We start from the raw sequence: 17350 nt of genomic DNA, 5'->3' as shown, positions 1-17350 counted from the left end.
TGGCTCTAGGTGAGTGATCACACCATCGTGATTATCTGGGTCGTGAAGATCTTTTTTGTACAGTTCTTTGTGTATTCTTGCCATCTCTTCTTAATATCTTCTGCTTCTGTTAGGTCCATAACATTTCTGTCCTTTATCGAGCCCATCTTTGCATGAAATGTTCCTTTGGTATCTCTGATTTTTCTTGAAGAGATCCCTAGTCTTTCCCATTCTGTTGTTTTCCTCTATTTCTTTGCATTGATTGCTGAGGAAGGCTTTCTTATCTCTTCTTGCTATTCTTTGGAAATCTGCATTCAGATGTTTATATCTTTCCTTTTCTCCTTTGCTTTTCACTTCTCTTCTTTTCTCAGCTATTTGTAAGGCCTTGCCAGACAGCAATTTTGTTTTTTTGCATTTCTTTTCCATGGGGATGGTCTTGATCCCTGTCTCCTGGACAATGTCACGAACCTCATTCCATAGTTCATCAGGCACTCCATCTATCAGATCTAGGCCCTTAAATCTATTTCTCACTTCCACTGTATAATCATAAGGGATTTGATTTAGGTCATACCTGAATGGTCTAGTGGTTTTCCCTACTTTCTTCAATTTAAGTCTGAATTTGGCAATAAGGAGTTCATGGTCTGAGCCACAGTCAGCTCCTGGTCTTGTTTTTGCTGACTGTATAGAGCTTCTCCATCTTTGGCTGCAAAGAATAGAATCAGTCTGATTTCGGTGTTGACCATCTGGTGATGTCCATGTATAGAGTCTTCTCTTATAAACAAAACTGGGGGAAATAGAAAAGAATTACAAACACTGTCATTGTTTATTGAAAACGTGGATGTAAGACAGTTGGTATATGAATAAAAAATAATCTCTTGCAGACTGATAACCAGCACTAGTCTGTGGACCACACTTTGCGTGACACTATTCTTTTGAACTAGTTGGCTGTCACTCTTTAAAGCCTTGTGTCCCTCCCCATTTCTCAATTTAGACTTAGGTACAGATTTTTACCTTATAGTGTGAGTCTGGGTGTTTTTAAGTAGTTTCAATCACGTGACTTTGGGATTTTTTTTGTTTTTCTTCAAATCTCTGTTGATTTTTTTCAAATGATCCATTTTTCCCCAGTCTGAAGTGTGTTTTACCATCATTATTGTTATTAAGTCAAGATTGTGAGAAGCTTGTGAGCTTGTGAGAAAAATTAGAAGCTTTGTGGCATATGTTGCTTGTAATTTGTTTTTTTGTTTATCTTTTGAGAGCCTCAGAAATAATGCCTTTATGAAAATGAATAAGTATTTGTACAAGTATTATTTTAATTTTGTGCTTTAGTCTTATAAATTTGTTAGCATTTGTTTTACATTGAACTCTGAAGCATTAAACTGTTTTTCATAAAAAGTTCTCCATAGGCAGAAGTAAATCTGTATGTTGGTTCATTTTTTTAAGCAAGCAGCAATCTTGAGCTCTTATATGTTCTCACCACACACAAAAGATTGTACTTAAGTGAGGTGATTGATGTGTTAACTAACCTTGTGGCAATCATTTTGCGTATATATGTGTATCAAATCCTCAGGTTGTACTGCTTGAACTTATTCACGGGTGTATGTCAATTATATCTCAGTAAAGCTGGAGGAAGAAATAAGTAGCAATCTAGGCTTTAAATCAAGGCTCAGTGATGTTGCCAGCCCTGCTTATGGGTCTAGAATGTCCCAGAGGTTATTAGCATTTGGTTTGGAGAGAGTAGAAAGTGATATTTAAGATGAGGTTTTCTTCAGTGTAGATAAAATGAAAGATAAAATATCTTTTGGACTCAACATGAAATCTTTTTACAACAGTTCTTTGTTTATACGACTTCAAGGCCTGTCAGTGTATAAAGGGATTTAAATTCTAACCTTTTTATATTCTTTGTGTTACCCAGTTAAATAACTTTAAAATTAGGGGTTTTTCTTGAAAGTTATCTGAGCACAAATTTGTATACGTGTGTGTTAGTGGAAAGAAATGCATGCCATCTTTGCCTGTTTTCCTTTAGGGTAATTCCTCTTCTGCAATTACTTTTGGATGGAAGTATGCACTTTTCCCAATAGAAGATGGTAATCTTGGAGAATGACCATGGAGAAGGGGATGAGTTCTGGAGAAGGGCTGCCTTCCAGATCATCTCAAGTTTCGGCTGTTAAAACAACAGTGAAAGAGTTGGAAACGAAGCAGTCCCATAAAGAGAAGCGAGGGGGCTTTGTGTTGGTGCATGCAGGTAAGCTGTGAGCAGCTGAGTCGGAAGATGGAAATAATGGTTTCCTTTGCTTTGCCTTGAAGTACACCAGGAACTGAGTTTCCTATCTGGGGGAGGGACACTGCAGGAGGAGTTGGAACCACAGGTTGACTTGCATAGAGTGAAGGCCTCCCCTGAGCTCCCCACGTGGAGGGTCTCACAGTGATGGCACCTCCTTTGTCCCCTTCACTCACCTCCTCTAGTACTTTTACTCCATGTGCCTGTGCCTGTTAAGTCGCTTCAAGTCATGTCTGACTCTTCGCGATTCTATGGACTTGTAGCCTGCCAGGCTCCTCTGTCCTTGGGGATTCTCCAGGCAAGCATAACTGGAGTGGGTTGCCATGCCATCGGCCAGGGGATCTTTGTTACCCACGGATCGAACCCGTATCTTTTCGTTTACCTGCATTGGCAAATAGATTCTGTTACCACTAGTGCCACTTCGGAAGCCCTTTACTCCATATAGTAGACATATTTAGATGTTGTTAAAACCAGACAAAGTAAGTGTTTAAACTCTGGTTTGTGTTTTTAAAAATAAAGTTGTTGAAAAAAATTTTACCCCATATTTGACTTTGTCCATCTTAGAGTATAATTTATACAATCTTAAAGGTAGTTCTTGCCTTCTTAATATTATAAATGAGGAACCGTAAAACCAGCGTGGTTAAGTGGCTTCAGGCACACAGCTAATCAGTAGCGCCAGGCTGAGAAACCATCAAGTGGGCCCAGTCCCATTCTAGTGCCCCTGGCAGTCCGTCAGCCTCTGGTTTCTGCTTCAGAGGACCTTGAAGACAGACACAGTGAAGTTCAACCCCCGACTCCCCACCACTGATACATCGAGGGTTTCCAGGCAGTGCAGCTCTGCCCCGGTCTTTTTTTTTTCCCTCTCCCTTTTTCTTTGATGTGGGGTGAGTGGCATTGTTTCTTTTTGTCAGACTGGCATTCTGTCTGATCATTAAGCTTTGGCTATAGCTAAACTGAACAGACAAGTTGGGAAGTCTTACAAAATCGAATCCAGGAAAAGCAAACCGTGAACAAACAGAAGGTTCAATTTTCTTTTCTTTCAAATGACTTTTCAAAGAAATGAGGTACATTTATAGAAACAACTGAAATTCCCAAGCCAGTGTTCCTTCTGCTGCAGCATGCTGGTGGTGCGTCTTTCACAGGGCCCAGTGAGTTATTTTATTCATGACGAACGTTTGAAAAATGTGCAAGAAAGCCCTGAGATACGTAAGCAGTAACAACACGGAGCATTTGATGATTTGGAAAGGGTTGCCTTCTGTGGCAGTCGTTGCAGACTCCCTCCTGTGTCAGACACATAGCCGATGGCAGTGACTCTTACGCTGGTGCTGGGACCAGCTATAATAGGAGGAAGTCTGGGTTATGGCAGGAAATTGTGTGGATTAAGGATGACTTTCCCCTTCTAAATTCTTAGAAGGTCAAATAGAACGATTGATTGTGCAGCATTATATACCTTCCACATTTAAGGGACAAAATTTCAATTCCAGTGTAGAGATTTTAAACTTTTGCTTTTTTTTTTTTTCATATTAAAGGAGATTTGCCCAAATTTTAGTCATTTGAATAGTAGATTTCTTGCTTTTTCCCTAGATCTGTATACTACCTATACTTTTCATGTTTGTGTTCATCGCTCAGTTTTGTCTCTTTGTCCATGGAATTTTCCAGGCAAGAATACTGGAGTGGGTTGCCATTTCCTCCTCCAGCGGATCTTCCCAACCCAGGGACTGAACCCGTGTCTCTTGTGTCTCTTGTGTCTCTTGCATTGGCGGGCAGATTCTTTACCACTGAGCCGTCAGGGAAGTTCATTACTGCTGCTGTCCACACACTAAAGTTATCTGTTTGGCTGCAGTATCCCATGTGGGAAATACTGCTGCAAGGTTGGGGTCTGAGATCTAAGATGGCATTTATTAGAGAACCATGAAGAGAGTCCTCATAAACATTGGCACAGGTTCTGTGAAGTTTGAGTTCTTTTGAGAAATGGGACTAGAATTTGCATGTTTTATGGACTCTTGTTGTTTGGACTTCTTTTCTACTCCCTCGAGCCTGTTAACCATAGCTTTCTGGGCCCATTCTTTGTCTGCATTGAGGGAAGACGGGTTAAGTGTGTGTTGCAGTCTGCAGCCTCACAGGAGGAGGCCTGAAGATCAGAGATGCAGTTCTTTAACCTTCCCTGTGTTGGACCCCTCTGGGGCCCAGAAGGGGATTGGAAGTGGGGTCTGAGGGGGAGATTCAGAGCAAGTTAAGGAACTTTGATGAAAGGCCTTTTCTTGGTTTCTTTCTAGTTTATTCTCAGATCCCTAACTAAGCAAGTATTAATCCTTTTAGGGAAATAAATTTCAGAGCCTTTCTCTTGAAGTTGCTGAGTGATTAGGATAGGCAGTGGTGAATATACCATCCCTGGGGTTTCAGACACTCTGAGCTACATTCCAGGGCTGAAAGATTGAAGAAGTTAGGGTAGGAGAGGTGACATTGGTGGTGGTTGTGGATAGGACGTAACACCTGTCCATTTCTAGTTTTAAATAAAACTACCTAGTTTTCTGAAGTTACTCTTAAGAATTCTGACAAGGACTTTCCAAAGTTCAACAGGGAGGAAATTAAAGGCACTCTGCCCTTGACACTGCCTAGGTTATCAACTCCCTCTAAAAAACACTCTTAACTTTGGGGAAGTTTTCAAAGGGAGGAGAGGTCACCTTGGCGAAGCCTCTTTGGGAACATAAGCTATTTCTGGTGCCTCTGGTAGGAAAATAGCTTTTGAAAAAGGAGATAAGGCATGGTATTGAAAATGCTTATGGTGCAGAAAGATTTTTAAGATTACGTTATTAAGAGTCCATACACTTAGGACAGTAGTTTTTTTGTCACTCAGAAAGCATCAGTTTGCATGAACTGTTTGTATAATGTTAGCAAGGTCTCTGATATCTTAATGTTAACCATTGATTTTTTTTTTTTCCACTACAGGTGCAGGTTATCATTCTGAATCCAAAGCCAAGGAATATAAGCATGTATGCAAAAGAGCTTGTCAAAAGGTATGGAGAGAATGTGTTCTGTCTGATTGAAACATTTTAGTTTTGACCATAAAGCAGCTTTACCTTGAAATTCAGAATTTTAAGGTTTGATTTATAAGACAGACTTTGGCTTGGACCACAAAATAATTTTGCTCATATTTGTGGAGTCTTTTGTTTTGTTTTGTGTTTTTTATTCTCCAAATCATGTTTAGATCTTTCCTTTCCTTTCCCAGATCAAAGTCCATATTTTTGGAATTGTGGGCACATAATCATATACCTTTTAATCTTTGCAGCGGTGTTGAGCTCTATAGGAGGAGTAGGGAAAACAGCTCAAAGGCAGCCAATGTGGCTTTCTATGAAGGGAAGAAAAAAATAATAAAAAAATTAAAATGAGTGTTTTTCTTAGGGAGATTATCGTTTTCTTCTGTTTCTCATCACGTAGTTTGTATCTTAGCAAATTCATTGTCATTCTGAAGTTTAACTTTGCCTTTGTACTCAGTTGTGCTTCTTTTTCATCTTTGGGTTTTGAGGTTTTGCTAAATTATTGAATGCTAAATGTGGAGGCAGGAATGGACTCGGAAGAAATATTGTTTGTTTTTATTTTGATCCTGACTATATACTCTTGTAGGCAAACCTTCCATTACCTTTTATGCAAATAGAATGTTAATTGGACATTGAGTATCAAGTAAATAGGGGTCTTTCTCACTCTTTTCATTTGTATTTATTACCATTTAAAGAAGATTATATTTAGAGAGTTAGATTATATTTAGAGTTAGAGATCCAAGGTTTTTCTTATGAATGAAATCTCATAAATGGATGAGAATATTTTGTTACAGTGATTGCATTGTCTTTTAAAAAATTATAATAAAGGTAAATATTCTTTAAGCTATTTTATATTTTTAATCTTATTTTTCAAAGTGTAAAATCTTTTTGTTATCTGAAAAGAAATGGATTACCTTTATAGGAATATAGTTCTGTATATAATACATTTAGAGTGTGTAACCAGACTCCTCAATGTATACAATAAATGAACTTCTCAAAAGTTTCCTGAGGAATACAGTTCTTAGTTTTTGATCTTTGTTGACCAAGTTGGAGCTTCAATAATTCACTTAAAAATCAGTTTTTCTTCTCTTTCTTTCCTGTCTTCTTTATACCTAAGAAGCAAGGTGATTTTGTGACCTTGACTCTCTATAGATTATATTACAAAATAATATTATATGTTTAATATCAATGTAAAATACCTTATAGAATCACAAATGCTGTTGTCAAAAGTATGCTTCCATCTAAGAATTCTGAAATGCCTCTGAGACTGAGTCACTATTTTTTATAGTTGGAGTAGAGAGAGTAGCAGGGACTTCCCTGGTGGCTCAGACAGTAAAGAATCTGTCTGCAATGTGGGAGTCCTGGGTTTGATCCTTGGGTCAGAAAGTTCTCCTGGAGAAGGGAATGGCTACCCACTCCAGTATTCTTGCCTGGAGAATCCCATGGACAGAGGAGCCTGGTGGGCTACAGTCCGTGGGGTTGCAAACGGTTGGCCACAACTGAGCACCTAACACACACAGGGAGAGTAGTAATGGTGGAATAAGAAATTATTAGCTTAGTCTATATAAAATATGAATTCAGATTTCAAAATGGAATTCATATAATTTCTCAGGCTATGTGAATTGCCCTGTGATGAATGAAGCCCTTTCACTTACTAAATTCCTTGCACTTTGTGTTTAGGTATATCATTAGTTTTTCTGAATAATTGCTTACTTTAAATCTAAGTAGTTTATTTCTTGGAGTATGGAATGGAACTGTAGTGATCAATTTTTGTTAACTCTAAATGTCTCGTACACTTCTTTAAGCCTTTGAAAAGTTCCTGAGGGTGTTTGAGAAGCTGTGGTTTTACAATGAATAACCTTGCTCCTTGGTTTCATAGGCAATTGAAAAGCTACAGGCTGGTGCTCTTGCAACAGATGCAGTGACTGCAGCCCTGGTGGAGCTTGAGGTATTTCTTTTCTCTATTTGTTTCATTTAAAGTAGTTGTGAGTTTGTGTCCGTTATTCTTAAATGACATGAAACTGGTGTTTAGTCAGCCATCAATGGCACAAGCAGTGTTTCCCAGCAGTATTAACAATGAAGAATGAAGAAGCAGTCTGTAATCTTGTTAGGTTGTCTTATTGGAGACTTCTCTGAGTAATATAAAGAAGTTGGTTAAATTTCAATTTTCCCCCTGGGTTTGCAAGATTCATGAATACAAGTTACTGGTGGCTTGATGCTTGAATTTCCTTAATATTTTCAGAAGAAAAATTCCTGAAGTTCACACCTTCTCAAAGTAATATATATTCTTTTGTTTAGAAAACAAAAAATTCCAACTGTCTAGAAGTATCCCAAGTTTAAGGAGAAGTTTCCTCACAAATGTATCGGTGGGATATATATACACTGAAGCTGTGCTCTGCTCCGTGTGTCTTGTCCAGTGTGATTGTTAGGTTGGTCTCCAGTTAATTGTGGGCATTGAGGAATTCAGTGAAGAGCTTCTCAAATTTGCTGTAATCCTTGCTACTTCAGAATGAGGGTCTCTCAATTCTCTTAATCGAGACCCTGAGGATAAGTTTGTCCAGGAGATATTGAGGGCTTCAGAAGCCTGACTTATTTTTCTCAAATTTTTAGAAGGTAGATTAATGTAAGTCAGTTTAGAGGGCAGTGAGTGAATAGTTTTTTGCTTGAGAAGATTGCTAGGGGAATCAAATAAGACTTAAAGATAAAACAAAGAGTTTGAGGAAGGAGGTGATAGAGAAGACTGTTCCCAGTTGACTGGATTAGGCTCCTCCTAGCAGGGCACCTACTCTGTCATGCCAGGCCTTGCTTTTTACCGGTGAAGATTGCCCAGACTTTACCAAAAGTGCTAGCCTTGTTTCCCTGACTCATTGCAGAGTTGAGCTTTGGATAATGCTCTGTGGATTGTACACTCTCTTGTTAACACTTTGAGCTTGGTCCTGGGGCATGTGGTCAAGGAAGGGGAATACAGATGGTGGGCATGTAGTTTGGTGCCTGAGGCATCTGACTGGGGGCATGTGGTCCCTTTCTGTTGAGACTGATCCTACACTAGCTCTGTACCACTTGGTAGCCACAAAGCGCTGGGCACCTCCCAGCCTGTCCTTGGCTCAATTTACACATTTATGATATGAGGATGATAATTTCTGCTTTACAGAGTTGTGAAGGTTTACAAACTTAATGTATGATAATCACTTAGAACAGTATGAGGCATGTGGTAAGCTACTTATAACTGTTATCAATAATGACTATTGTGAGGTGCTTTGGAAATGATATATGTGAAGTGAATATTTGTGGAAAGTTAATTATATGTTGTGGATAAAAGGGGAAAAGTGATGCCAGGAAGAAGGTTGATGTAGTTACCACCAAATCTTACCTTTACTCAAAACACATACACAAAGAAAGCTTCATCTAACTTAATTCAATTATTAATTGCAAATGACTTCTTTGTGTAGAAGACAGTGTCCTGAAGTTACAGGTACATGGAGCCAGTGTGGGCCTGGGGAGAGATTAATGCATAGCTGGGTGTATACCTTAAGGGCAACTATGAATACAAAATTGAGTAAAATTAAGTTTTCCTTTTTCTTTTCATCTTAGAATAACTTTAATTTTCTCAAGTCCTACTTATGCTGAATATTTTGTTACATTTTTTTTCCCCATGATGAATCAATCCTACTTTAAAAGACTTTACTTATGTATACTTAAAAATGATTTAAAATACATTTTGGAATAAATTACATGTGAATGAGCTTTACAGTTTTGAATGATGACCTGTGGTTTTTAAGAGTGTGGATATGAAGGTTTTTTAAAGAACAAATGTGTTCTATTATTTTGATTGGACTGTGGCCTGAATGAGTTTAGTGTATTTTCCTCCCTTTAATTATTAAGTTTGTGGAAGAATTTCAATGAATTATCTTTAAAAATTCATTTTTATGTGGAATCTTTGATTGAAATATATGTTAGTAGTTTAAAGGTTAAACTCCACTAACTGGAGGAATTTTCCTGAACCTTAAGAATTATGTTGGAAGTCATGCATATACGGCCTCCTGCCTTTGCTGTCAAATAATTGTGATTCGTCATCTTTGAACAGGGTGGTCTTCAAATAAAGAGTTTAACTGAAGACATATTCTAATAGTTTGAATCAATGGAAGGATATATAAAAATTGGGTTCTTATGTTTTCTGTACTTAGAAAAATAAGAGTAACAATATTAAGTCCTTTCAGTCAACTGAAAAGTTCCAGAATCTCACTTACACTGTTATGTTTGAGAGTAACCACTTATCCTTAGTTCTGGTCAATCTATTTAGCAGAGCTGAGTTTTGTCCTAATTATCAAATAAATATGGGCAACCATCATACCTTTGTCTTTTGACTTTGGGATATACTTTTTGACTTCAAGAAAACCATACTTTTTAAACTTGCTTGTTACATTATTACTTAGGCAGGTGGCTACACTGGGTTTGAGTTCCTTGAGGACTTTGCTAACTGTGGATTGAAATGGTTTAATGGGTTTAATGGTCCTTATTGGCCAGAAGGGATGTCTGGCCTCGTATTTTGAAAAATGTGGAAATTTGCACTTACCTAAATAGTGAAAAGTACATTGACCTCAACTTGATGCCACAGGGGAGAAAGAGACAATGTGAAATGAAATTTATAATTAAAAAAGTTGAGTTTTGGTGGCCTCTATAATTTTTACAGGCCACCTCAACAAATCATTTTTGAGCTTTTCTTGGAATCTTATTCCCTTGGGTGGTTTCCTTTTTCTCACCCACCAAGACAGACAACTGCAAAGCACCAGAGGGCTGGGAGGGTGAGTGTGGAAGTTCCTGCCTATGAAACTGCCTAACCCTTTTGGGTTTTGGGAGGGAAGGTGGCCACTTGTATGATAAGTGTTCTGTAGTGTGAGGGGGAAAATGAGATGTGGATGCCAGTGTGCATTTTTCTTGTCTTCACAATGTGGTGAAGAAAATGAAAAGGTCAGTTTTATAGATCATATTTTAATAATTTATTGTTAAAGTGATTTGGTCCCATTGTTTCATTATTCGTTGTTTTTTAGAAATTCTTTTTGTAACTGATGGGAAAGTGACTCCTATCCATTGGGTACACTTCTGATTTCCCTCCCAGCAGAGAAGATAAATTTGTGCAGCAACTTGATCTTCCTGTCTGGGCTGTGCATTTGGAAGACAGTTGCTTTCATGCCTGCTTTTGAAATAGTTTTGGTTTGGATAGTGACAGTGGATTTTAAATTTTAGACCATAGTTGGTACATAATTTGTACATTTCATATGTACAACTTCTGACATGAATTTTTTTCTGTGAGAAAACTGGATTTAGATCTGGGTAAGTCCTGATGCCTCTGCTTAAGTAAAGAGTATTTCATAGATTCTGATAGAAAATGAGCTTATAAAATGTTTACTGAAGCACTCTTTGCACATCAAAAACTTTCTTTTGAAAGTATTAAGATGAGGATTAAAACGTTCTGATAAGGAATAATAGGTGAAATATGACTGGCAAACTGATGCGAGGTTACCTGTAGTCTTGCGAGGAAACTAATGGATCTGGTTGGCTGGGTGTACCCTTTGAGAGATTTGGGTTAATTTCTTTTGAAAGCTGATTCAATTATGTTGGTAAGCAGAATACTATGCACTAACAATAGTGATAAGTATAGCCTTTGAATTTCATATGGTGAAAGGTAAATTGTACAGGCCTCTTTGTTAAAAATGTTTTGCTGAACTTAGATTATTCTAAGTGGACCTTGCCATCTTTTGTTGAGTTGATTCATTCTTTATATCTTCCTATGGTCAGAGGAGATGGTACTTCATGGTGGAAGCTTGTTGATTGTCCAGATGCTTTAGCATTTAAAGAGCAGATTATATTGTGCACAGCTGTCTGCTAAAAATGGTCCATTGTCTTTGGCTATATAATCCAATGTAGTGCTTGCTTGTAAACCTTGGTAAATCCTTTATAGAAGTAACTTCTTATCCATACGGCTGATAGTTTAGGGTGTGAGGGAAAAAAAGGAGATATTTGCATTATTGTACATTTATATGAGTATATATAATGCTTTTATGCATTTATCTGACCTCTACATCCTGAGCCATAGAGCCAGCTCTGCATGCATGTCTAAAAAGCAAGGATCTCCAGAATGTCCTCCCTGTGGTTGGTGGACCACAGCCCAGGGCTCTGCACAGCTGTAGGATTAGGCCATACATCCTTCCTTTGGCTTTATTCTTCTAGCTGGAATTGTGCATGTGCTTCAAAGGGAGAGAGAGCCCCGAAGGCCTGTGAGTCCTTGGGCTGCTTTGTGGTCATGAAGACGGTGTGGTTTGCTGGCGGCGCATGGGCATATCTTGGATGAGAGGGATACTGGGGAGGTCTGATACAACCCCCTTTCTTTGCCAAGCCTGTAACAAATTTGCTTTTAGGGTTTCTTTATGATTAGAAGCTTAACCACACCTGCTCCCTATCCCACTTCGGTGTTTAGTCTTTGTTGCAAAAACGTAGAGGCAGCTGCTTTACTGTCATTAATGTTTATTTGTGAGTTCAACAATTATTTAAAATAAGTGAACGTCTCTGTTTTTCTGCACATTTTTTGTTTTGAAGAAATGATCTTTTCATAAGCAGAAGGGAGCTGAGGATTTCAGTAGCTCCTTGCTTCCTGCTCCCCCTCACTCCCCTATGGGGCTGAACACGCCGGACAGATAGCTCCGTGCACCTAGCTCACAGATACAACAAATGCCCTCAACTGTGTGACTGAGGAGTCCAATTTTAGACCCACAACTCCCTAAAGTCTCATTTTTCTCTTCCATTGGCCATGTATTTTCTTGTCTGTAATGGGGAGTGGGGGAGATCCTGTTTTTATGTATGTGAAGCAAGGAGTTTTACCTTTTCTGCTTTGTAGTACTTCAGATGTTTTCATTGCATGAAATTTGGATTTTGACTTCAGATGCTGTTTGTACCTTTATTTTTTTTCAACTTGGTTATCATTGATTATTTCAGTCAAAGACTCTACTTTGCTGTCTGTTTAGCAGTATTTCCAGGGGTGCTTCAGTATTTCTGTGTATTCCATCTGCTTATAGAGTCTTTATGTTTCTCTGCATTTTTTGTTTTATTTTTTGAGGTGTACACACACAGTTACACTTCATGGAGTTGCATCCAGCCAAGTGTCCATGTTCTTCTTGTGAAGAGGCAGAGAAAATCACCTCTCCCAAGAATTTCCACCTTCTGACCAAGGCAAATGTGTCCTGAAGAGCTGTACACAGATGGGAGGCAGCTTGTTTGCTTGTTCTGCTGCTAGAGCATTGAGTTAATTAGAAGACAGGCTGTGGGTGGCCAAGTGCAGACAAAGAAGCACCAGACACAGCCCAGTTAGCCTGGGACAGTCAAAGTAAGTTACACTCTTTCTAAAACACTTTTTTTGAGTATTGATGCTGATTCTTGCCTTTAGTAATAAGGGGCAACTTGTAACTTACTGTTTGTGTTTACACATTAGCTGCATCTGTTCTTTTTCTAAGACCCTAGACTTTAAATGTGCTCTTTAGCACAAAGTATCTGCTTAATTAAGGAAAAGCAGTGATTTTTTTTCTTTTAATTTTTTCAGAATAAAAAGAAAACTGAATCAATGATTACATTCCAGGTTAATTTTTATACAGCATCAAAACTGTGTATTAGTTTTCGACTGAGTCAAAGCTTTTAAGTACAGTGCTTGTTGTGTTGCAGAGCTTTTTACTGATGGGAACATGAAAACAGTTTCACCTTTTTCTAGCCATTTCTTGATGAGCTGTGTGCACCTTATCACATGAATTCATCTTGGCTGAATGTGGTAGAAAATACAGTCCAAGACCAGACTTAGCAGTGTCTAAGGAGCTTGTGGACTTCCCTGGTGGCTCAGACGGTAAAGCGTCTGTCTACAATGCGGGAGACCCGGGTTTGAGCCCTGGGTTGGGAAGATCCCCTGGAGAAGGAAATGGCACCCCACTCCAGTGCTATTGCCTGGAAAATCCCATGGACAGAGGAGCCTGGTAGGCTACAGTCCATGGGGTCGCAAAGAGTCAGACACAACTGAGCGACTTTGCTGTCAAGGAGCTTGTAGCTTTATATATATAAGTCCTTGTTTTCCTCTGGGAGTTATTACTCTCTAAGAATATACTACATTTTAGAATTCAGTTTTGAACTACTAAAAGCTACATTTGGTAATATGATGGAATTGGTGATAATTTGTGTTTTGGTTATGGGCAGCAATTTAGACTTTTGGGTTGAGTATAAAATATCTTCCTTTAAATTACTAGAGATATTAGATTCATTGGCCCTTGCATTTATAGTACTGCAATTATTGAATCATTTTGTATGTGTGTGTGATGTGCATGTGTGGTATGTGTGTGTGTGTGGATCTGTATCATTTGGGGGACATCAATTTTATTATTTAACACCTATTGTTTTTTTGCTTTTGGTAATGAAGGGCTAGGCTTAAGAAGGTTTTTCTGTGTTCAGCAAAGTCACAGGCTGATAATCATGAAGGTCAGTCTGAAAGACTGCCTTTGATTTTAAGTTTTTAATCTCTCTCTCAAAGATGGGACTTTATTTAGAATCTGGAAAGGCATGAGAAAGAAATTTGTTATATAATTTTTAGGAGTCTCATCAAGATCATGTCCTAAATCCTGCTACAAAGCAGAACAAAGCATTACTTCTGTTTTTTCCTCCCATTCATTCTCGGTATATACCTGCCATCTAATTTTTATATGTATAGCAGACTTTAACTGTTAGAATAATGAAGGATTGCACCTCACTGTAGTGGAGCAAAAAGCTTAAAACTGAGTCCTAGGCATCCCAGTTGAGAGCAGTGCTTTGGCCATTCTGACTGCCAGGGAGTTTTTACTGGCAGTCATTCCCGCTCAGGGTCCAGCATCCTGCATGGTAATTCATTTCCTGACAGTTTATAACATGCATATAACACTGGGTATCAACACTACTGCACTTACTAGGCTTCTCAGAAAACTCCAAGTGGGGAGCTTATTTTTATTTTCCTCTTCTGGAAGCGTGTGCAGATGTTAGCATTTTCTAGTGGGCTGGACATCTTTTAAATTAAAAGCATAGTTATCAGTTCCTACTTACAAGTTAGTGGCACTTCCTCGCCCTTCCAGTCTGCCATGTCCTCACTTCACATTTGACAGAAGGATGGTTTACATTATTATAATTTTGTGGTCTGTTAGGTTCTTTTTGAGCGATATTTTCACATTATCATCAACATGGTTAAAAGGTCTTTTGTTTAGGTTATAGGGAAGTATAAGGAGATGCCAAAGTTGGCTTTACCAGAGAAACAGCTCCATTTGTCTTTTCTATTGTAGCTCATGTGGAAAGGACAATTTCAGGTACCGGGTGTGCTAACCCTCTTCCTGGACATCGTAAAGACTCCAACTAAAACAAAGTTTAAAACTATTTCAGATGTGCAGGTCTGTTGAAGCCAATATTTTATTTCAGAGATTTGTGTTATGTTTGACAAGTAACTCTTTGTACCAGAATTCGGTGGCTTGCAATTAAAAAACCCATGAAAATAAACTGCTGTGATGTCATTTTTCTGCTTAATTATGCTATCCATTTATTTGCAAATTAGGCAGATTAATAATGGAAAGAAGATGAATACAGATGGGCAGTGCTTTTTTTATTAAGATACTTTTAATAATAAATTAGAGAAAAAATCTGGTTCTATCTTTGACAGAATATTGTGTGCCAGGTCAACAAATGCTCAAATGAACAAAAGATGTATTTGATGCATTTATTCTGACTTTCCTAGAAGAGCTTAGATGCTCAAGAAGATCATTTAAAAGTCTTAGTTCCTAATACATAGGCTGTTGTGAGTTAGTGTTTTAAAAAAATATAAAGTATGAGTTTTTTTGTGTGTAATCGAACAGTTAAAAAAATGAACTGTCACAGATACTCAGACTGGGTATTCAGCATAGTATATTTGACTCAACTGTTCACAGAGTGTGATGCAAACAAATGTTCTCTTAACTTACATCCAGGATGGCTAAAATATTACTTTAACACATGTGAAAAGTGGAGCACTGTAATTCTTTGGCTAGATACAATTCCGGGCTGTCTCAGTTGAGTAATTTCCTCAGGCATTCCAACTTTGATCAACCACAGCACGAACTTTTAGCATGTCTGTAAAGCAGCCAGTGCATCTGTAAATATGTCCTGAGGTAGAGAGAAAAGAGGGAATGCCAAAAAGGAAAGAATACTTTCTGTTGTAAAGGAACAGTTACAGAATGAAAATGAAAAGTTTTTTTTGTTTCCCTAGGGACTCTTTTTAGATAATTTGAGCCTCTGATGTCTAAGTATGCCCTGTGGTTCTGTATTAATGAATGAAAGATACTTCGTTTGGGCCTAGTAAAAATGTTTTCCTGACTAACTCTGCTGAAACGTAATGGTTAGAGTTCATTAATTCTTAAACTTTCTAGTCTTTATTAATGTATTTAGTATTAATTGGCCAAAAACCTAAATATAAACAATAGCATGTATCTCAGTAAATCATGTCTTAATTGTTTATGGCTGGTATTTGGATGAAACATTCTTATATGACCCTGTTTTAGAGAGTAACTCTCAGAACAGGCACACCACTACTGGAGTAATCTCTTTGTTTTCAACACATGAAGCAAAATAGGTTTTTCTGGGTTTTATTTTCAGTGACCTGAAAATGAATTTGCAAATGTGTCTGTTGATTTCTATGGGGCTTCCCTGGTGGCTCAGATGGTAAAGAATCTGCCTGCAATGCAGGAGACCTGGGTTCGATTCCTGTGTTGGGAAGATCCCGTGGAAAAGGGAATGGCAAATTGCTCCAGTATTCTTACTTGGAGAATTCCATGAACCGAGGAGCCTGGTGGGCTATACAGTTCATGGAGTCACATAGAGTCGAACATGACTGAATGACTGATACTTGCAGTTGGAGTTTTTTTGGTTTGTTTTGGTCCAAATTGCTAATTCCAAAGAGAATACCATGTTTTCTTTCATCATGTTGGCAATGACAGTTCCCCACTGTATAAAGTTGTAGATGAAGTTGTCTATACTGATGGTGATCAAGATAGTCTTGAGAAAAATATTATGATATCTCATCATTCTTGTGGATTCTGGGTAGAAAGCTTATGTCTCATTTTGGAGATGCAAAAAAGCATTACAGATTCTAATTATCACAATCAGAAGATATGTGGCATTTCTGACTTCTAACCTAGCTCTTAGTAAAGTGCTTTGATGCAGGGTAGTTAGTCTGCAGCACAGATTAAATAGCCTACTTCTGTGTTTCACGGATTCAATGGACATGAGTTTGAGCACAAACTAGGAGGTGGTGGAGAACAGGGCAGCCTGGCGTGCTGCAGTCCACGGGGTCGCAAAGAGTTGGATGCGACTGAGCGACTGAACAACTACTGTGTTTATCATTTGTGAGCAGCAAGAAGTACATATATTCAGTATTTTCAATATCCAATGAAATCATGATTTGTTGCTGGGACTGGCATTTGTGTCAAAGAGCTGCCTTGCCTGAAATCTCTATTGTGGGGAAAACTGAAGACTTTGAATTTGCATCTGGAGAAGCATGAAGCTTTATTAACCTTTACAAAGTGAGGGTCCAGAAGAGATGGTTTACAGATGTATGTTGATTGGCCCATAGACTAGTTCTTAAAAACTGGAATTGGTTGCAAACATTTAAAATCAGGAGACTCATAAAAATCTGGATTTCTGATTTCTTTTGAAAGAAAAATGAGATCTGGTCACATGTATTCTTTCAGGGTTGCAGTCTGCCAAAGCAGAGTGACAGCTGCCCCTTTCTCAGGATAGCAAGCTGTGTAACTAGACTATATTTCAGCTCAAGGTACAGCTGAAAATAAGGCCTGGACACATATACCAACTTTTGTCTTGTTGGAAGGCCTGAGGAAATGAACTGATGATTTAATTGGCCTAAGTTTTTTGCTCCAGGTTGCAAACTGTTACCACAGGTATTTCTACCAACAATAAGAGTGGTATGAGCTTTGATTTGAGTTTTTAAAATTGGAATTGGACTAAGGTATTAACTTAT

The 17350-nt window shown here is 38.2% G+C and overlaps 1 protein-coding gene across 17 annotated transcripts in view; it reads left to right on the top strand.

The window, feature by feature from the left end:
* TASP1 (taspase 1) overlaps window positions 1-17350 on the top strand; it is a 281853-nt gene that overhangs the window by 13001 nt on the left and 251502 nt on the right. For 16 of the 17 annotated variants that reach the window (XM_055543419.1, XM_055543421.1, XM_055543418.1 and 13 more), the window contains exons 2-4: window positions 2003-2221; window positions 5207-5274; window positions 7175-7243. In XM_055543419.1, coding sequence (XP_055399394.1) covers window positions 2077-2221; window positions 5207-5274; window positions 7175-7243 — 282 coding nt within the window. In that variant the 5' untranslated portion in view covers window positions 2003-2076. The remainder of the gene's footprint in view (window positions 1-2002; window positions 2222-5206; window positions 5275-7174; window positions 7244-17350) is intronic. The other variant, XM_055543430.1, reaches the window with a different exon arrangement.

Source organism: Bubalus kerabau, chromosome 13 (assembly GCF_029407905.1).
Source record: "Bubalus kerabau isolate K-KA32 ecotype Philippines breed swamp buffalo chromosome 13, PCC_UOA_SB_1v2, whole genome shotgun sequence".
NCBI classification, from domain to species: Eukaryota; Metazoa; Chordata; class Mammalia; order Artiodactyla; family Bovidae; genus Bubalus; species Bubalus kerabau.
Note: the sequence above shows the minus strand (reverse complement) of the source record. Positions and strands in the feature narration are given on the sequence as shown.